Source organism: Thermobia domestica, chromosome 17, assembly GCF_964235325.1.
Source record: "Thermobia domestica chromosome 17, izTheDome1.hap1.1, whole genome shotgun sequence".
Taxonomy (NCBI): domain Eukaryota; kingdom Metazoa; phylum Arthropoda; class Insecta; order Zygentoma; family Lepismatidae; genus Thermobia; species Thermobia domestica.
The window spans coordinates 150693452-150715938 of record NC_137470.1 but is presented as its reverse complement, the minus strand read 5'-3'; the positions used below and the strand labels follow the sequence as shown (position 1 = coordinate 150715938).

General features: G+C 36.2%; 1 protein-coding gene across 4 annotated transcripts in view; it reads right to left on the bottom strand.

Annotated features, from left to right (window-relative positions):
• The window catches only part of LOC145674409 (solute carrier family 15 member 1), a 301314-nt gene that overhangs the window by 70104 nt on the left and 208723 nt on the right, over positions 1-22487 (bottom strand). For all 4 annotated transcript variants that reach the window (XM_081744435.1, XM_081744434.1, XM_081744436.1 and 1 more), the window contains 2 exons: positions 14494-14580; positions 5259-5533 (listed from right to left, as the gene is read on the bottom strand). In XM_081744435.1, coding sequence (XP_081600561.1) covers positions 5259-5533; positions 14494-14580 — 362 coding nt within the window. The remainder of the gene's footprint in view (positions 1-5258; positions 5534-14493; positions 14581-22487) is intronic.

Here is a 22487-nt window from a genome sequence, read left to right as displayed (position 1 = left end):
CAAGAGGCTTGCAATAGACACTTACCAAGATTAGTAGTAACCTAAAGTCCTGAAAGTAACTCAACTGCTTTCTTTAAAATAACATATTGATAGTTTCTAATAGACGCAAATCCGTTACACAAAACCAGGTCCTCATTGTATATAATGTGGCAACGATAGTAAGAATTTTATTTCAAAAACTAATTAAAATAATGTTATTGAGTCCCCAACTCAATTGTGTGTGAATTTTTATTAAGAATTTCTGAAATTTACTTTTCAATTTATGAGTTGAACATCTATTTAACTCTTTTGGTAGCTCACTATAGGTATATACCTGTGTAGGATAGCTCATTGTGGCATATTTTTGTACCGTATAGAAAATACAAGTTTTTTTTTCATCATATTTATTTTCAGTATCTTTGTACAATGACATCTGATTATTATCAGTTTGTATAAATGAGAGAATTTCGTATAGTTTATAATACGGGGGTGCAAATATAAAGTTCATTATATCGGGTGTTCTAACAAGGGCGCCCACGGACCACAGAGCACTATTCTACAGATCAAAATAAAGTGAAAATGTTATATACTGGTATACCTGTCGGCACCTCCTTCAGCCGCTATAGGGAATCGACAGTTTCAACAACGTCGCATATTAACTTGGAATTATTAGCATTGTTCTCCGAATCCATCAAGTAGTTACTTCGATTGTTACGCTAATAGGTGGCGCTAGTGTCAACGCCTCTGAACTTTTACTGCCATCTGGAAAGAATCGATATAACTATTTCATAGATTGATAGATCTACTCTATGGTTCTTTATCTGCGACGTTGTCACATAGTGCAATTCATGTCTTTAGACGAGGACCCGAAAGGTATACAAATATGTATATTTTTTGCTTTATTTTGACTTGTATAATAGTGCTCTGTGGTCCGTGGGCGCATTTTTAGAACACTCGAGATTATATATATATATATATATATATATATATATATATATATATTTCTGTATGGAACATTTCGTTCGACTTCAGAAATTATTTTCGCACTCAAACGTCATTTCAGAGAAACACCATAACTCTATTATCGAATGAAAGATAGCATAATATCACACTTTTGTTTGTTTAATACATTCTCTTTGCAGAGCTGTGGCTTATACTATAGAAGATAAACAATGTACGGTTAATACCAGAGTACTAAAACACATTCATATATACGAGGTCTGACAGTAATTCCCGGAGTTGTCTGCAAAAAGAGATGTTTGTTTAGCTATACACACACACATCGTATCTCTCGCTTCCTCTCTCTCTCTCCTACACGATATTAGAAATTATATTCCCTTAGGCATTTACAGTATTTTGCCCACCACAATAGTTTTGTGTTGATGAAGGTATACACGAGTGTTAAGCGCCTGCCTTACTAAAAATAACAAAATTTACAATTTCTCTTTCGCTTGTTTTTCGTAAGTGAAAGGAGATAATGAAATACAACTTACCACAATCATAGATAATGTTATTCTACAACAGCAAAAATAGACCTGAAGAATTTTCAGTGTTGTCATACATAGAAATTATAGTGTTGCCAGAATAATACTTCCCCCAAAGTTAAGGCAGCGACTAGAGGAACGAACTTAACTACATTTGATTACGTATCATGTTGTCTTGGAATCCTGTGAACTATTTTTTAAATAACATTATTATTTAATTTTAATAACTGTGTTAAAAGTATTTTGTTTATTACAAACTAAATACAACTATTATTTAAAACGTAGTTCACAGCATTCCAAGACAACATGATCATAATCAAACAACTGAATTCGTTCCTCTAGCCGCTGCCTTAACTTAGATTTTGGGAAAAATGTTATTCTGGCAACACTGTAATTTCTATGGATGGCAATACTGAAAATTTCTCAGGTTCATATTTTCTGTTGTAGAATAACATTATCTATGATTGTGGTAAGTTGCATTTCATTATCTCCTTTCACTTATGAAAAATAAGCAAAAGAAAAATTGTAAATTTTGTGTTATTTTTAGTAAGGCAGGCTCTTAATACCTGTGGTGTTTTGCTGCTTTTATGAAGGTAATACTTAAATACGCATTACACTAGTATTTACATTTATTTCACAAGGTGACTCAAGTCTTCATCCCATTTAAAAGTGTTATAGCTTGGGAGCGGCTAATTTTATTCGAATGAAACACCTACAGTTCCGAACAGGGAGCGTTCAAGATCATACACATATTACGTTCATACAATATACATGTATCATCCGATTTCAAGGTGGTGTATTGGCATTTTAGAAAAACATAGAAGTAACAATCATGCCACTAGCAAAAAAGTGCCCAAGTTTGGATACATTTCTAACTGCGCTTTTTATTCTAATTTGAGGATCCTGACACGACAAAACTATTCTCAAACATGTCCGTCTTTTGAGTCTCGAGAAAATTAACCTCAAATTCGGGATATTTATCAAAATTATGTAGGCGTACGAGAGGATGATTCAAATTAACAAATTATTGGTTACTTACCAATGTATCCTCCCGTGGGGGAAACTAAATACTCTCCAAACATATCGGAAAAACAAGCTAGTTTTGTTTTCAGTAGTAAGGTAACAAGGGGAAAAAAAATTGATGAGAGAAATATGGTATGGAAAAAGGAATACATACAACCAAATAAATATATCGTGAGAAATGGGCACTAAAAAAAGAACAAGCACAGCACACGGGAAGGTGTCTATGCTACGTCACTATAAAACAGGTTAATGTGATAGGTTCAGAAAAAGAAGAAGAAAAAAACAGATTAAAGAATCATTCTTTATTCCTAAATATAAACCAGATTGAAATCTGGATTTTGGCAATATTGATAAAATCTGGTTACCTAAATTTGATATGTATTTTGGATCTGCCAATACTGACGTAGCATAGACATTGAGCTTCTTCCAACCTACTGATTCTTTTGTCAACTGTGCTCTGCTCGTTGTATTCCAGTACCCATCTCTCAGTTTTATTTATTTGGTGGTATGTATTTTTTCTCTCATCCATTTTTATCCTTGTTACCTTACCACTGAAGAAGGGACTAGTTTGTTGTTCCGATACGTCAGGACAATCTTTAGTTTTCCCACGGTTTAGTTTAGTTTTCGGTAAGTATCCTATATTATATATATATATATATATATATATATATATATATATATATATTTGGTAATTGGAATATTTATATTATTTACACTCCAAATTTGAGATCAATTCCCCTAGGCACCCCATGGATGCGTAAATTTAAAAATAGCTTCATTAGATTCCGCGTCCATAAACTAATGTAAAAAGAAAATTTGGAAATGTATCGAAGCGTGGGCAATTTTACCATTGATAAAAGTGTTATTTCCAAGATCCGAACTTTGAGGTCATTTTTCTCGCGATACGTTGGACGGATATGCTTAAAAATAGTTCCACTGAATTCAGCCTCCTCAAGGCAGTACAAAAAGAGCAATTAGAAATACGAGGGTAGACCCAAAAATAACAGGAATCGTTCTCCTGCGCATCGTATACTCAGAGTACGAGGTTTCGCCGTTGGGGCACTATGGGAGGACCTCTCCTGCCTCACTCTGCCAAGTGATGTCAACCGACAACAACGCGTGTGGTTTTTCTGGCAGTTGTGTGTGTCTCTATAGTACACTTGTGACACGAAAAAATGGCAAGTTCTCACGAACAACATTTGACTGTGAAGTTTTGTGTTTTACTCTGCAAGAACGCAGCAAAAACTGCTGTAATGACGCAAACAGCTTATAGAGAACATGCTATCAGGAAAACGCAAGTGTATGAATTGTTTTCTCCATTTAAGAGGCGGACAATGATCGTTGAAAGTCAGCCCCCTTCGGGTCGTCCTTCAAGTGCGCGAACCGAGGACAACATTGTCAAAATCCGTGATCTCATCAGGGAAGATGGGCGCAGAAGACTTGACCGACTCGGAAGACTTATCCGTGTTATTCAGCGCATTTTCCACGAAGATTTGGAAATGCGACGCTTGGCTGGTAAGTTTGCATCCAGACCTCTCACCGAAGAGCAAAGGGATCGCCGCGTGAAAGCCCATCGTGCAGTGATCACGAAGGTAAAAGAAACAATCAATGAAGTAATTGGGCTCTCTCGTCTAAAATAAGCTCGTCAGGTTATATCGAATTTGAAGACGATACCTTTCTTTTTTTTCTTAACGCCAAAAGGATCGTATACTCAGAATTCGTCCCCCTAATTCGTCAACCAACAATTCTATTTGGAGGTGTTGAAAAGTTGTATTAAAAATAAATGAAGTTCATGCTTTTTATCTGGGAACTCCGGTTATTTTTTTTTTGATTCCCAATCGTATATATATATATATATATATATATATATATATATATATATATATATATATATATATATATATATATATATCTATCTCAAAGCATACGCACATGAACCATTAGCAAGGCGATATTTCAAAGATTCCAACTTTGTGATCATTTTTTTTCTCGTAACTTCACGGAAGGATATACTTAAAAATAGTTTCATTGGATTCAAAATCATCAAATTAGTATAAAAAGAGCAATTAGAAATTTATTCATGAGTGAGCACTTTTCACTACTGGCATGATCATTAGCTTCTTGTTTACAAAGTGTAAAATAATTGTAGTTACTCTCAAAGTTTTCAGTGTACAAATGTTCAATGTGTTCTTCTCCAAACATAGGAGGCTCAGATAGACAGGTCATGTAGCCAGAATGGAAGAAAGTAGGAACGTTTTTAAAGTTTTAACTGGAAATCCAACCGGAAATCGTCCATTAGGAAAACCTAGACGCAGATGGAAGAATAATATTAAGATGGATCTCGCGGAAATAGGAATACAAAGTAGAAACTGGATCCAGTAGGCTAAGGACAGAAATCAATGGAGAGGTTTTGTGAACGCGGCATTCCACCTCCGAGTTCCATCGGCCATAAAGTTAGTTACATCTTCTCCAAGTGCACGTTATATATCAAGTCGATAGTCAAACTTTCCCCATACCATGAATACTGATGGGAGTTGGCTGCTGGTTGGCGAGAGAGTGATATTTCCCGGCAGCCAAAGGGAACTTGAACACTCCCTCTTTTGAACTGTAGACGTTTTATTTAGATATGATCAGATGTTTTCGATATATAACACTTTGAAATCGGATCACAACTTTAGAGACATCCTATACTTACTACTATTCGGGTAGTTATTAGTTTAAAGAATATTTGTAATCATTTAATTAGTATAGTAGGAGCAATCTTTAACTTACTTAGAGATACGATCATCAAAATAGCAGGAACTCCAAACGCCAACGAATAGCAACTGTCGTCTCCGAAGCATTCGACATCTTTTCTTAATATTGGTGTAAGGAATGTTGAAATCAAGCTTCCAGAGTTGATGGAGAAGTAAAACACAGAGAAGAACTGCTGAAGCTGTCTTTCCTGTTGAGGGAGAACGAACTGGTCACCTCCGAACGCCGAGACACACGGTTTGATGCCACCTGTACCAACGGCAATCAACGCGAGGCCTATCATACTGAAAGGACTGGAACAACAAACAAATAATTTGTTTTTACAGAACATAACATAATAAGAACAGCAACAACTATTTAAAAAAAAAAAAAAAAAACGATGAGCTTTTATGAGCAATTTAATAGTGGAATAAAATAATATAGAAAAAGAGAACTCGCAATGTGAATTTGGATACTGAAATACAAAATTTGCTACGAGGGAAAGCCGGAAGATTAATAAAGCAATGGGGCAAATAAGGCTTCGGTTTAATGTGAAAGCCATCCTATACATCATTTGAATTATGTAAGACAATGGTCCTGCAAATGGTGCTATTTCAGTCTTAACAGAAATTTTGGATGCATGGCCCATTCTGTGTCCGGCAAGAATGAAGGTTGGAACAATCAGTAGTGTTGTCAAAGACTGAAAAGACTGAAGTGTGTTATTCACAGGAAGCGGCCTGGTCTTCCGACATCTGGTGTTTTCATTTCGGACGACAATGTGAGACCACACTTGGCGGCAGCAACGTAAAACCATCTTACCACCGTAGGTTGAGAGCACCTTTTCCGTTCGCTATGCAGTCTCATCCTTGCATCCAACGGCTTGCATCTCTTTTTGGCATTGAAAAAGGCTCTTAGCGGAAGGAATAAAGCCAATCATGAAATGAAGACAGTCTTAGAGAAGTTTTTCCGTATATAGGAGAGGCATTACTTCTAAAGTACTGCCAAAATGTCTTGAGCCGTGGCAAAAATGCGAACTAATGCTGACACCCTCGACACACCCACGCGTTGAGCCAACGAGTGTTCAGCTGTTGCTAAGAGAGAGAGCCTTAGCGAAAGGGAGTGGAATTCTTTCAGCCTATAGCAGCGCTCGGAACGGTAGACTAGGTGTCAAGTCGATCTGGTATATCCATAAAAGGTTTTCTAACTTTGTAGACCGGTAAGACAAATGCATCAACGTCCTTGGTTCTTATGTGAAAAAAGCTTTGTACAGCTTTGTATTTGCCTTGCACGAACACTTCTGTCCACCTACGCGAGGGAACATTTTTCGACTTGCCCTCGTATTTTTCTATGGAATGCATCAACAGATTGCACTAGAGTAAAAGGCTCTTAGTGTAGCACATATTTTACTGTCTTTGCAATCGGAACACAAGAGCCATGTATGCTAAATTATGAAAAGAGAGAAAAACAAATATGTAAGTTTAAGCTTTGTGTAACCTAGTCAATTGATTTTGGGCTGAAAACAAATGTAGAAGATCAAAGTTACTTTCTATAAGTCATCGAATGACTGTTGTATATTTTAAAAACGAAAAAGTAAAATTACCAATGAAAGATCAAACAGCTATGACCATTATCAGGACGATGTAAAATTTTAAATAAATAAATAAAAACTGAAATACAGGTAAAATTTCATTCATTAAGACTACTCAGAGGCAGGGACGTACGCAGGAGGTGGGTCCTGGGGGTCCAGACTCCCCCCGAAATCTCGACTTTTGGCGAAATTTAGCCTAATTTTAGGGGCAATTTTGGGAATTATAACATAAAATCCTCTCATATTGAGTTTGGACCCCTTCCAAAATAAATTCCTGCGTACACTACTGCTCAAAGGTCAAGATATGCTAATTTGTAATTATAAATTTTAAAACTTTTCTTTTGTGTCCCTGTTTAATACACCTCGTAATTTTGCCTGTGTGCTTTTAAGAGCCTGCCTTATTAAAAATAATAACAACAACAAAATTACAATTTTACTTTTGCTTGTCTTTCGTAAGTGAAAGGAGATAATGAAATGAAACTTACCATAATCATAGATAATGTTATTCTACAACAGAAAACATAAACCTGAAGAATTTTCAATGTTGCTATCCATAGAAATTACAGTGTTACCACAATAACAATTCCCCCCTAAATCTAAGTTAAGGCAGCAACTAGGGGAACGAATTAAACTGCATTTGATTACGTATCATGTTGTCTTGGAATCCTGTGAACTACTTTTTAAATAATAGTTGTATTTAGTTTGTAATAAACAGTTTTAACATACAGTTATTAAAATTAAATAATGTTATTTAAAAAGTAGTTCACAGGATTCCAAGACAACATGATACGTAATCAAATGAAGTTGAATTCGTTCCCCTAGTTGCTACCTTAACTTAGTTTTTGAGGGAATAGTTATTCTGGTAACAGTATAATTTCTATGGATGGCAACACGGAAAATTCTTCAGGTTCATATTTGCTGTTGTAGAATAACATTATCTATGATTGTGGTAAGTTTCATTTCATTATCTCCTTTCACTTATGAAAAACAAGCAAAAGAAAAATTGTAAATTGTGTGTTATTTTTAGTAAGGCAGACTCGTAACTGTTCGGTGTACATGCTGATGATGGCAACAGAGTTGCGTCCGAAATAAAGTCACTGGTGAATTTATTGGTAAGCACTTGAGGTTAGAATTTAACTGAATTTTATTTCTCTGTACTTACGGTAGTATCATGTATCTGATTTCCTTGATTAGTGTTCATGTAAAATTTGTTGGTTTGATTTCATTAATCATTCTGTAGATCGCATATATAATTAATTTAGGAAAGCAGTTATGGCACTGCTAACTGATCTGCATTTACTTAAACCGAATTTACTATTTGAGAATATATTGTTTTTCTTGAAATGGTACTAATCTGTTATACATATTTTTTTTTTCTAGAATTTTGAAGAAGACAGATAGAATAAAGATAGGAAGGTAAATTCTCAAGTCACTATATATATATATATTGGCCTTATTTTCGCAGGTTTGAGATCTTCAGGAAATGTTCTTTCAAGAAATGAATTGTGTAGATCAATTAAACATCTAAGATGACGTTTGATACATATTTTAATCAAATAATAAAGAACATTGTCGAACCCAGATGATTTTTTTTAAAATTTCATTTGTTTAACAACTTACCTTATTTCCGGCTCTGTGGTGAGTGTTATGCATACAGATTTAGTGTTAGTGCAAAATTTAAGTTGAGTTCACCAGGTCTTGATTTTTTTGAGTATGATCTGGTAATTGCTAATTATTTTTGCGGTGTAATTTCCTGTTTTCTAGATTTTGATTGTTCATTTATTATTTGCCATAGGGTTTTGCTTCTATTATCTGATGTAATTGTTCTATTTGACGTATGTATTTTTTCTTCTTTTAAAGAAACATCTCTTATAGCACAGACACATATAAAAGTTATAAAAGTTTACTAGATTGGTTGATAAGATGTTCACTTCGGATTAGGAAATGTCGATAAGAGTCAGTTTCCTGCGGCATAAATAACCAAGATATGAAATGCTTATCTAGAATTAGAATTATTTTCGCTTCAATTTTGAATAGCGAATACATTTTGAATTTAATTCCTTTCATAATATAATAATACACTAATTTCAATTCAAATTACGTGCTTTTCAATACTAATGAATATCTAAAAACATTTTTTTTTAATATAGTGGTATTTTACGCAATAAAAGAACTTTAGGACACTCACAGCATAGAAATAATTGTTCACGCGTAGAGAGGACAATATCACATTGGCCAGACAGTGAGAAGACAATTAGAAGGAGGTCTAAATGAAATGAAGAATGTACTTACCAGTAAATTCAACAACAGCAACACAAAAACTACGAGATGTGCAAGAAAGTAAAGGAGTTCTATCCCTTAGGAAGTAAAATAAGGGATAGAGGGTTCAAACAAGACATAATAATATCCGGAATAGCTCAGGTGAAGACAACATTAAAAAAAACTGTTGATTGGAAATATCAATACATAACTGAAGAAAAGGCTATTAAGGCATACATATGGAGTGTGGCATTGTATGAATTGTAAGGAATGGACTCTAGACCAGAAGAGGAAAACTGAGAACGGAAGCCTTCGAATTGTTGAAAACTAGATGGACGGATAAGATATCAAATTGAAGTATGTTGAAGATCATGGGCGGCGATTATGGGGGAGGGGCAAGAGGGGGCAGTTGCCCCCCCACTTTTTTGAAGTGACATATCAATGTATATAGTTTTATTTGGAAATGTAAAGTTTTTGTATGTATTACTGGTTCATAGGAAAAGTGGTGCCAGATAATTGCCGTTGCGTCAGTACGTATTTGTTATTTGTCTTCCCGTGGAGTTAAGAAAGCCACAGGAATTGCGTTTTAATTGCAATTCAAACCAATTAATATTGCAATTCCGTATTTCTTTAAATGTCGTAGCATATGCTTGTAGTATATTTTCTACAAGTAATAACATACATTTAATGGCATGTGTGGAATTAAAAATATAAGTTGTTCATTAATTCTGAGTTTCAATGTAACTTCTACAAAACAAGCCTCATTATTCATTATTATGATTAATGTTATCCTTTCTTTTTATTTGTTTTGTAAACTTGTTATTACATAATCTGATCGCACAATTTCTAAACAATTTTAAGATGTTCATGAGCAAGGAATCAAATTTCTTCTTACACCTTCGTTGTTTAAGAGTAAAACGGGCTAGTATCTAGTTGCGTTGCTCTTGTCAATTTACTTAGTAAAATATGAAATACGATGTTTTAAATTAAAAAGATAGTATCCTATTAATTATACAACTTTTCGTCAAACAACGTGTTAGAAACAATCAGGAAAACCAGTATTGATATACAAATATTCAAAATCATGTCTTCCCCCCCCCTCCCAATTTTAACGTCCAATCGCCGCCAATCTTGAAGATTCTAGAAGCACTGGCTTCTAGACTGGAAACATTATGAGACATGGAGGAATTGTGCTATTGACTATGAAGGGAATGACAGTACAAAAAATACTCAAAGCAAAGCTGAAAATGATATATACCGAATAATACAAAATACAGGAGAGGAAACTACAGAGAAACAAAAATTGTAGTACAGGATAAGAAATAATGGAAAGTTACATCACATCATAATTCCTGATCCACGAAGAAGAATGGTATCATTGCTATTCTATTCGCTGCTGTTGCTGCGCCATAACCCATAACTCCTTCAGACATAACTAAGTTATTATATCTGTTTTATTTAGGCATTGAAATATTCTATATAATTTTATACATATAAGTATTTAGTGTGGTCTGCAAAATAACTAATAAACGATAGGTACTTCTATGTTGCAGGTGTCTCACGAGATATTGGTCTCGGTTTTTTTTTCTTTCTTTCTTTCTTCACAAACATTGTAAAGCCCTGAAAGGAAACCTATGTAGCAAATACATTAAGGACTAATAATAATTACAAAACTTTTTTCAACGAAATTCTTAACCAACTTCAGCACAGCATTCGTTAAGGTGTTTCATGTTCTAGCTCTTAAGATTACCATCAGAAGATATTTATATGGGACGACCATTTTCAAAAAAAGAATAATACATATTAGTGCACCTATGTTGAAGTTATGCGTGAACAAACCCACTACATATACATAAACGAGTTAAAGTAAGAACTTTTTAAGTTTGTTAGAATGTCTAATATACTTGCACAATTTTTACGAACTATTAATTATACCTGCCACGTTTAAATCGTCCCTAACCGGCTTACTTTGTACTCAAGCAGAAAACTTACCCTAACCGCCATCGTAAATAACACTACATACAAGCCATAAACGACATGAGTGTGTTGTTAACAGGACGTGCTGTTGCCATCGCTAAACTTATACTAAAAATGGATATTTTGCTAAAGTGTCAATAACAATGGTAGTGTTATTAACATTAAAAAACGTTAAATTAGTTCTTTTAAAGTAATTCAACATATTAAATATAGAGCTATAAAGATTATACAACATGCTGACTCACTTTCTGAACAAGAGGATAAAATTATTACAATATTGTTTTCTTTTCCAGCACCTCAATCGGAAGACCACCCTAAACTAGGACTTGCTGATTTATTCCTCTCATGGAACAAAGAAACATGTAGGTTACTGAAGTCAACGGTGCTGTGGTTCCTTTGCAGCCAACTGAGGATGATTTGGTCGCGCCGACTTTACTGACGAGAATGATAAATTGGGGATGTATGTGTAACCACTAATTTTACAGCACATTTCTAACATATTTACACAGTTTGCAGCGAAGTAATATTTAGCATTCCCATACATATTTTAAACCAATAACTTAACGATAAACAAATCGTTTCGACCTCAATTATCTTTTAGTTAGAGAAAGCATAGTATTGGAAACCATACTCACGTTAGTTCAACTGTTTTCATGCTATTTATTTATTTATTTGTGACCAACACAACAGGCATAAGTCCAATTATAGTGTTGGTGTATTATAAAATAAATTTACAATAGTTTTCTTAAACATATAGTTCATATTACAGATGTCAATTTCTTTGTGTTCGACACATATTTTCTTATAAGAAGAGCATATTCTCCAGATTGGTGATTTCAGTAATACGTTGGTCTTTTTTTTTTTTTTTTTTTTTCTTAATAGAACAGGCCAGAGTTATCAGCTCGAGTTTTAAGTGTCGGAACATGAAAATTTAGTGTCGATATCAGACCCGTACAATTAAACTCCTTTTGTACTATTTTATGGAGAAAAAATGAGACCTATCACGTTTCGCCTTTGTTCAAGTGTAGGGATACAGAATTTGTCTATTAATGTTAGATAGTTTTCATAAGATGGATAGATTCTAGTTCTCTTGTATGTCAAGTATTTAATAAATTTAGGTTAGACTTTTTTTCCAGTTGGTGTCGGTATTGCTGTTGCAATGGGTTCCAGATCACAGCAGCATATTCCAGTTTTGATCGAACATAGGAATAATACATTTTTGTTAGTGTGGTAATATTGTTAAACTCCTTTCCAGTTCTAATTATGAACCCTAACATCTTGAGAGATTCATTAACTATGTTCACTATATGGTTATTAAATGTTAGTTTCGTATCAAATGTAACTCAGAGATCTTTGACTAAATTTAATCTATTTAGTAAGACCTGATTAATTGAATAATTAAACTCTATTGGATTTTTGTTGCTATTAAACGATAAAATGTTACATTTGTTTATGTTTACACTAAGGTTATTAAGAGAACACCAGTTAGCAATATTTTCCATGTCACGTTGTAAATTGAGACAGCCATCGTTGATCTTTATCCTACCGTATATTTTGAGGTCATCCGCAAAAAGTAATTTGTCAATAATATATGGTTAGCGAGATCGTTGATGAATAAAATAACAATAACGGACCTAGATTGGAGCCCTGTGGAATTCCAGAATATACAATATAATCAGTTGATTTATACTCTTTGTAGATAACACTTTGTTTGCAATTGCTTTAATATGACGAGAAGAACGTGATCAAGGGAGAAGATAAATTATATTCACCTAGCTTATGCAATAATACTTTGTGGTTGACGCTGTCCAAAGCCTTTTCAAAATCTATATATATATATTACATCAACCTGACATCCTATGTCTAACGAATTTGCTTTAGTCTGTGATAATTGCAAGGTTTGTTGTTGTTAAAACCATGTACAGGAGGTATGTACTTTCGCTGACTATTGTAAATGTAAAATATTTTCTTTAGGTTGGATGCTAAGACTATTTTATCCAACCTATAGTATAAGACAGCCTTGTCAAATTCATTTTTTTCAAGGATGTCCTGTTTCTTTCCTAACAAGCTAATACCAACAACCAAAAATAATAATAGTAATAATAATAACATAAAATAATAGTTACTGTTAAACAAAGTGAAAAACTTTCAATGTGTCTACACTTTGAAATTATAAACTCTGTATATTGCTACCGATAAAGGAAAACAAACTTTTTATTTGAGTTATTTTTTAAAATTTTATAGATATTGTATATTTTAACAGCAGTTATTTTATAAAATATGAAGAATATATACAGAAAAACTGACAAGCAAATTGAACGATATGGTAATTGTGACTCCTTAACATGTTTCCTCACTGATTAATATTGGTGACCCACATTGCACAGTTACGTTTAATAAATATGCTAATTATACACCAAAGATATCTAACTGACGTATGAATTAGAATACGTTTATGATATGTACGCAAGAAGTTCATAATAGTATAACAAAAATATTACTGCATTGTAGAACAAAACGCAACCCATATCAGAAGTTTTATTGATGTCTATTTTGAATCATTCGCTTAGTGCTGTTGGTACGAAGAACCAAAGGCGTAAATTAGCTCTACCCTGCACACATATCATACCTAGAACTAGCAAACAACTTCAATATGCTGACATTAGAGCAATGTAAATATGCTAATGATTTAGCTTTTCTGTAATAAAATAATCAACAATAAAACTGATTGCGTAGAACTATGTTTTAATATATTTCTATACGTTCCAACGTCTAGAACGAGGTTGAGCAACAGTAGCACCTTGTACTGTACGAAAACACGTACTGAAATCCTATATAAATCACCTTTTGTGGAGAATAAGCTCTTACTACAATAATATCGAAGAAAAATGTGAAATGATAGATGTATTCTATATGTCTGAAAGAGTATTTAGGAACACAATTTTTAATGTACTAAGCTGTATTAACTAGGAAAACTGTAATAAATTTCTGTATTTCTTAATGTCACGCACATCAGTGGCGGTTCTAGCGGATAGGCTGGGTAGGCACGTGCCTACCCAAAAATTTTGAAAAAATATATAAACGCTAAAAGATACAATAAGAAATAAATACATTTTCTACTATTTATATTAATGGTAGATAATTATTTAACAAATAGCATTAACCACTGCTGTAAAAGTACTTTCCCACTGTCATTAATCAATCAAATGTGTATACGTATCCATAAGTGAGTGAGCAGACCTACCCAAAATTAAAATCCTAAAGCCGCCCCTGCATGTACTATATATGGAAACAAACACTGTAAATGGGCAGAATGCCTGTTGTGTTGTTGTTACAATAAATAAATAAATAAATAAACTTAAGAGTTTGTTGCTTCGCTTATATTTGTGATGAAAGCACATTCAAGGAAGTAAAAGGACTATTAAGAAACACACCTAAAATATTACTTACATTGCAGGCAGGTGAATAGGAGGAGTCGCTGCTAACGAAAGAATTATGTTCCCTACTGCATAAATAATCGAGATGTAAAATATGGTCCTGGAAAGAAATAAATTTATTCGTTATTCATAAATGTAACAAAATCAAAATATAAAGTTAACTTTGAACGTTGCTAATTCTAGCTTTGGCAACCACATTAACTTAGAAATAAAATCTAACCAAAGCAAACAATTATTATTATTAATCCGTATTACAGCTTTGGGAGTATATTACTACAAACAAAGCCAAAAGTAATTTTTTTACAATACAGAAACGAATAATAAGAATGATGGCAACTGCTAAACCAAAAGATCACTGCAAACCAATATTAAAAAACTTCATACACTTCCAGCACCCTGTCTGTATATTTTAAGTTTACTGATGTTTGTAAAGAGACGCCCAGACGATGTCCTTACGCGAGTAGAACAACCTAATCATGATAGAAAAGAAACAAAATATTTTTCTATTGTGGAACACAACTGTATTATATGAACAAGGATTTTAGGAATGATTCAAAAAAATGGATCAAAAGATTGTAATCTTGGTCAAAAATTTTAGGAATGATCCAAAAAATGCATCAAAAGATTGCTATCTTGGCCAAGAATTTTAGGAATGATCCAAAAAATGCATCAAAAGATTGCGATCTTGGCCAAGAATTTTAGGAATGATCCAAAAAAAATGCATCAAAAGATTGCGATCTTAGCCAAGAATTTTAGAAATGATTCAAAAATGCATCAAAAGATTGCGATCTTGGCCAAGAATTTTAGGAATGATCCAAAAAATGCATCAAAAGATTGCGATCTTGGCCAAGAATTTTAGGAATGATCCAAAAAATGCATCAAAAGATTGCGATCTTGGCCAAGAATTTTAGGAATGATCCAAAAAATGCATCAAAAGATTGCGATCTTGGCCAAGAATTTTAGGAATGATCCAAAAGTGCATCAAAAGATTGCAATCTTAGCCAAGAATTTTAGAAATGATTCAAAAAATGCATCAAAAGATTGCGATCTTGGCCAAGAATTTTAGGAATGATCCAAAAGTGCATCAAAAGATTGCAATCTTGGCTAGTAATTATTATTTTTTTTTAATCAGTAATCACACAATTTCTGAATCAGGTTTTCATATTTTTCACGGAATAAGCACATCATACTGAGTTATGTGATAGATTGGGTTTGGCTACACTATATACAGTTCTCTAGATATAAGGTCTACAAGAAAATTTTTGCCTGAAATATATTGGATCTTTTGATCCAAAAAGTGGTATAAATACGTAGGTATCATGCTTTACAATAAACTCCCAAAGATATAAAGACTCAGGACTGTTGGTAAATTTAAAAAACTCCAAAAATATTTATTACAACACTGCTTTTACTCGGTAGAGGAATACATGAATTGCTAACTACATTAAAATTTTACATGATGTACAGTAAACCAGCATTAGGTATACTGTATATTCAAGAATTTCTGAATACACTGCAAGTAATAATTACTCTAACTTTATTTTTAATAATGATGATATGCAAAATGTAAGGTATAATTCTTAACCTAGTGTGTGTAATTTACGTTATTATTGTTTCTTTTACTTTGTGTTTACATAAGTGACATGCCCACTTCAGATGCATCGTAATACAGTGTCAAATATATGGGGAAAAAAAGGACTAAAATAAACACAATACAATACAACACCTTCATCAGGCATATCGTCAGGCAATGATTAAGGCAATCATATATTGCCGAAATCGTCAAGCACACAGATTAGTAATAATAATTAGTTGCCTTGGACAGATTTTTATTTAAATGATTTAACTTGACTCATCATTCTCACGTACTAATTTTAGTTTACATTCTTTCCTCTGTAGGGTAGGTAGAGGTAGGTTGAATAAATCAGAATCCGAAATAGACTCCCCCTACAGTTTTATTACAAAAATCTTCTAATAAAATACAACAGCATTTACAGAAATATAACTTTCTCTAATGTGAGGTAGAGAAAAGGTAGGCCAAGACCTTACAGCCTTAAGACAAAATATCTATAGAGCTCCGGGCAAGCTAAGTAGAGTTGTGTAGGAAGCCCTAGCACTCCGAAGCAAGCAGTGAGGGCTTAAGTGTCTCAGAGCTCCGAGCAAGCTAAGGCGGGTGGAAGGGTGTCCTAGAGTTCCGCAGCAAACTAGAGGCTCTGAGGTTGGGTTTCTCCTAGAACTACAGACAAGCTAGAGGAGGGACAACCAATCGCAGACTGGTGACTGTCAGTTAAATCCTCTTTGTTATATTTGCGCTCCGGGCGGCAGTGGTGCTGCTTCTCCCTTGTCGCCATGTGACTGTAGGTGGTGTTGGTGGTCTGTCGTCTGCTTCTGTAGTAAATAGGGATGACCACAAAGTTCCGGTTCCGTCGGAACCGGTTCTGGACCTGGACCCGGAAACTCGGTTCCAGAACCGGATCTTAGGAACCGGTTCCAGACCTGCATCCGAAAGCCCCCAAAGACCCGTAAAGGAGGCACAAAGTTCACCTTCAAAAAAAATGCAAAGAGGACCATGCGCTTGTGCCTTCCCAGCCCAGACCCGCTTGTGTCCCCAGAAAAAAATTTTGGTCCACCAGTGGGTGTTTAGCCAAATGAGTTGGCCAGTTTGCCGGTTTAACCAATGAGTTTGCCAGTTACCCAGTTCATTTAGCCAAATGAGACAAGCTGCCGCCGCCTGGGCGCCTGCCTGTCGCTTCCACCATTTCATCTAGCATACTGTTCACAGCCTGTCAGCAGCTCAAGTTTAGCGTAAGGATGGTCACAAAGTTTCGGTTCTAGCGGAAGCGGTTCTTGGAGATCCGGTTTTTGAGAACCGGTTCCGGACCCGGATCCGAAGAACCGATTCCAGATCTGGATCCGAAAAACCGGTTTTAGACCTGGATCCGAAGAACCGGTTCTAGACCTGGATCTGAAAAACCGGTTCTGGAACCGGATCTTGTAGAACCGGATCCGTTCAGACCCGAAAACCTGTTCCACCAGGAACCGGTTCTGGCCATCCCTAGTAGTAATCCAACGTGAAGTGCAGTACTCCATCGCAGAGATGTTCCCCCTCGCGAGGGTGGCCCTCTCGAGGGCATCCTCACCCTCAAGTTCCCTCGCCCACAGTGACGCGAGCGCGAGGGCGAGGACAAGTTTTGGCCGCGAGGGCGAGGACAAGCTTCGATGGCGAGAGTGAGGGTGCGCGAGGGCGAGGAAAAGCTTCGACGAAGAGGGTGAGGGTGCGCGAGGGCGAGGACAAGTTTCGGCAGCGAGGGTGAGGGTGCGCGAGGGCGAGGACAAGTTTCGGCAGCGAGGGCGAGGACAAGCTTCGATGGCAGGGGTGAGGGTGCGCGAGGGCGAGGAAAAGCTTCGACGAAGAGGGCGAGGGTGAACGAGGGTGAGGGCCAAGTGTTACTGCGGAAGCGAGGGTGCACGATGGCTAGAGACAAATTCCTTCAGGAGAACGAGGGCACGCGAGGGAGGAGGACAAGCTTCCTTAAAAGCAACTGTTTTGTAGTTTGCTGTTTGACCTCTTTTGGAGAGAGGCAAAATTTAAAATATCATCTGCCATGTCCCCTAGATGAAAAGTTAGTGTCATAGCAAGGTTATACATTAATGGTATTTTTCCTTTCAATTAATTGCAGTGGACAATTTCTCGTGTGTACGTACATAATTATTAAAAATAATAATGCAAATAAGAATAATATTTGATTTTTCCCATGAAAGTTTCCGGGTAGAAATAGCGCTACATTAAGAAGTAAGTGTGCCTCATTGTTGCCCTCCCTGTGCTGGAGATGTTTTAGATAAGAAGTGTCTACTACACTGTCATGTTTAAAGAGTGTTGTTAGACAGACAGACAGTCACTCACGTCATTCAGCAGTAAATGACAAGAGCGCTGATATCTGAACAAACACAATCAATGAGAGAACCATCAGAATGCAGTAGATCAGATGGAAAAAGACTTGATGGAATGACTTTGGTTCATAGATGGCCATTTTGCTCTGGACTCTCTCGGACTCGGGCTCATTTTTTTCAACTGGGCTCTCGCTCATTTATTCCTTTGGGAATCGTGCTCGGGCTCACTTCCTTCAGTTGGACTCGCGCTGACTTATTTCATTGGCGCTCGGGGTAGCGCTTAATTATTGAACCCGAGAACGGTCGAGCGCGAATGCCGAGCTAGCGAGCGTTGGGCTCGTGAGTTTGGATGCCCACGAAATGGGCTGATTAATAGCATACATCCTCCTCCAATGTCCACCACTGATGAAGTTGTTACAATTAATCGGAATTTTTAACTTTTCATAGTTTTGTGATAGCCCAAACTATTATCTGAATCGATATTTGTTAAAATAATGTCAGTCACTATTGTATCGATTTTCATTGTTTCTGCTTTTATAATCTACGTGGGTAGAGCTATCATTTAGTTACAAAATAAATAAGGTTTTTTTTTTCTTGTCAAATAGAAATATCTGACACGTTAATACTGAAATTTTGTTAAAAGAGCTTTAACAAAATAAATTTAATAAGTTCCACAAAACATAAGTTGTTTATGCAGCCGAAATTTGCAACTGTTGACTGATTGCCGTTTAGCGTCCTCTTTCGTCGGCGAGGCTATATGAGAAGTTGACCTATAGGTTTAACGCGGAATTCGATCCACTGTCGTTCAATGTTCTCCCACTCGGAATTGTCCCCAGGACCCCATGCACCAAAGGCTCGCGTGCAAGCCGGTGAGATAGGGTTTGTATGTTGTGTTGTTTAATGATTTTTATTAGGAATAAAATACGTTACAGGATGATATACTGATTGTAAATATTATAGTGCAAGTATTGAACGATTGTGTGGTAAAAGGAGAAATATAAATGTGGACAAATTTTAAAAAAGGCCTGAAAAAAACTGTAGGATATATGAAACATATAAAACTTAGGAAAAGCCACTTCAGCAAAACGAGCAGAATTTTGTTGTGGGTAAACAGTTTAATCATATTATTATTAATTTCGCACAGATGTGCCACACATCATAGCATGGGCGGTGATTAGGAGGGCAAAGGGGAACAGTTACCCCCCACTCTTTTGAAATGACCCATTAATGTCGCTATGTAGTTTCATTTGGAAATATAAAGTTTTTGTATGTATTAAGATTCATAGAATGAAAATGGTGCCACAAAATATTTCCGAGTGATAATTCAACAATAGTGTTCTGAAGTATTTTATTTGTTTGCTGACGGAGTTTCAAAATTAAGCTCTTTAGATCTTTCCCTTTGAATTTGTTCAAATTCCTCAGTTACGCTACATACACCAGGGATGGCCAACGTGTTGACTGTCAAATTCTGACAGATAGTCCGCGGCAGTCACTCTACCGCCACTCACCAAACCTTAATTTCACCCTCACCCTCATGAGAGCCGCCCTTGTGTGGTTGAATACTTATGCTTGCATCGTAGTTCAAGGAACATTTTGAAGTAAAGGCATTGGATACTGTTGATAAATGATGTAAACGTCACTATCGACCGAGATCTCCATTGTAACAGTTGTTCCATTTTAGGTGTTCCACAGTAAGTTATACGATGATATGTTTAATTTCCTTTCTTTAGGACGTATGTTAAGCAAGGGCGGATCCAGGACGGACTTCTGGTGGAGGTGGTGGGTTGTAATACTGCTACTTAGAGCTACTTTTAAGAGCTCCAAACTCTGGGATGCGTTTTATTTGTATATATAAAATAAAGAAGTTTCATCTTCTGGGGGGGAGCGATCGCCCCGATCGCCCCCCTGCATCCGCCACTGACGATAAGGAAATAATTCAACAAATAGGTTGAATAATTGATGCTCTGATCCTCACGAAGGAGGCCCTTTCGAGGCCTCCTCACCCTCAATTACCCTCGCCCTCAATGATATGAGGGCGAGAGTGCGCCAGGGCGAGGAAAAGTTTTGAGCACGAAGGCGAGGGCGAGCGAGGATAATGGACAACTCCTATCGCGAGGGCGAGGGCGAGCGAGGATAATGGACAAGCTTCGATGGCGAGGGTGAGGGTGCGCGAGGGCGAGGAAAAGCTTCGATGGCGAGGGTGAGGGTGCGAGAGGGCGAGGAAAAGCTTCGACGGCGAGGGCAAGGGTGCGCGAGGGCGAGGTTGAGTGAGGGCGAGGACAAGCTTCGATGGCGAGGGTGCGCGAGAGCGAGGACAAGTTTTGGCCGCGAGGGCGAGGGTGCGCGAGGGCGATGGACAGTTCCATTCGCGAGGGCGAGGGTGAACGAGGGCGAGGGCCAACTGCTACTGCGAGGGCGAGGGTGAGTGAGGAAGTAAAATGAACATCTATGCTCCATCGTAAATACATGTGGTGGTTGTTTACAAACAGGAGCACGTGGTACATTACAATATTTCGTTCTTTACACAAACTGGCAGAAGACATTCATAAAATTTGTTGATAAAACTTATCCTATTTATTAATACGGAATTATAAAATCAGCATCGTATCAGTATTTCGCAAATGTGATTACTTCAAAATCCACGGGTAACTAAGTAAGAAACATTCAAACATACCTATTGTTTTGCAGTATTTCTTTTTTCGTTCGCCTAGAACTATATAAACTTGCTACCTCTGAATCACATGATCAGTGGCAAAAATACTTTCGATTCCCAGTGGTAGTACAGGTGGTTCGGATCCCACGTTAAGCTGTAGATCCACGTCTAATACACCCTCGGTGTTGAACGGAACGCTAAACTCGAAATTAACCAACAAATACTTTCGCAAGTTATTTTACTATTCTTTCGTAACTGGAGTAAACATAATGACAATTAGAAAAACAAATGAAAAATGAAAAAAATGAAATCTTTGAGTTTTACGTCCCACGGCCGGTAGGGCTAAAGGAGACGGTGATTATGAGAAATGAATGAAATGGTGGAATGAAGAAAGTGGGAGGAAACGGGAGAAACCCGAGAAAACCCACGCACACGGTGTTTGTCCACCACAAAGTTCACTTGGCGGGGGTTGGAATCGAACCCGGGACCCCAAGGAAAAACAAATGAGTTTCGTTTCAAAGTGAAACTACAGTAGACTTTCAGACTATCGGAATTCAATACTCAAGTTTGAAGCAGTACATCCAATAACTACTGGTTCTTCAAACTAAGAAGATCAAAGATTCTCTAAGAACACTCTTTCTCGACGCTCAATTCATATCAAAATATCATTAAGCTTACTCGGTATCCCTTACTGTTTTTGTTCTATCACAATGAATGCTGAAACCGGAAATACTAATTTGAACCACTTCCGGTTCGAGTAGAGGGTTACTGGAAAAGGTGGAGCCTATTCTTAATATGCTCAATCAATTGTAAACAAGTACTTCTTGATATTTCTTACACTTTTTGCTCTATGGAAGTCAGATTTGAAACCGGAAGTACTAGTAAATTTAAACCACTTCCGCTTTAGATCATTATGGATAGTCACGATATGTTGTCTAAGGATACTAGATCGTTTGAAAAGAACCGCTTTGCACTATCGGTTGCTGTTTCTGTTTTCAATATTCGAAGAATGGATTGTTCGAATTTTAACAGCACTTGTACAATGATTAAATGTCGTTCATGAGAAACAGTTCAGTAATTACATTGACTATTATTTTGTCTATTTCAGAAACCCTATATTATCTTCAAATTCATATTATTTATGTATTAAAATGCTAGGTTATATGTTTGTCCGCAATTCTTTCGATAATGATATTCAAAACCACAAGTGCTACAAATGTGCCATTTTCACTGGTCGATTCTAAATTTTGTGTAGATTGTCCAGTTGTAATTAAATATTAAAAAAAAAGACATGGCCTTTATTTCTCTATTACATTTTTAGATGTATACTGGAAGTATTGAAATTTTAAAAAAGTAAATCAAACCCTATGAGTTATACATTCCAACACAACATAGTTGTATACAGGGGTTGCATATCTCTCAGGCGTTTGTTTTGTGGCCAAATGATAATGAAAAAGGAAGGA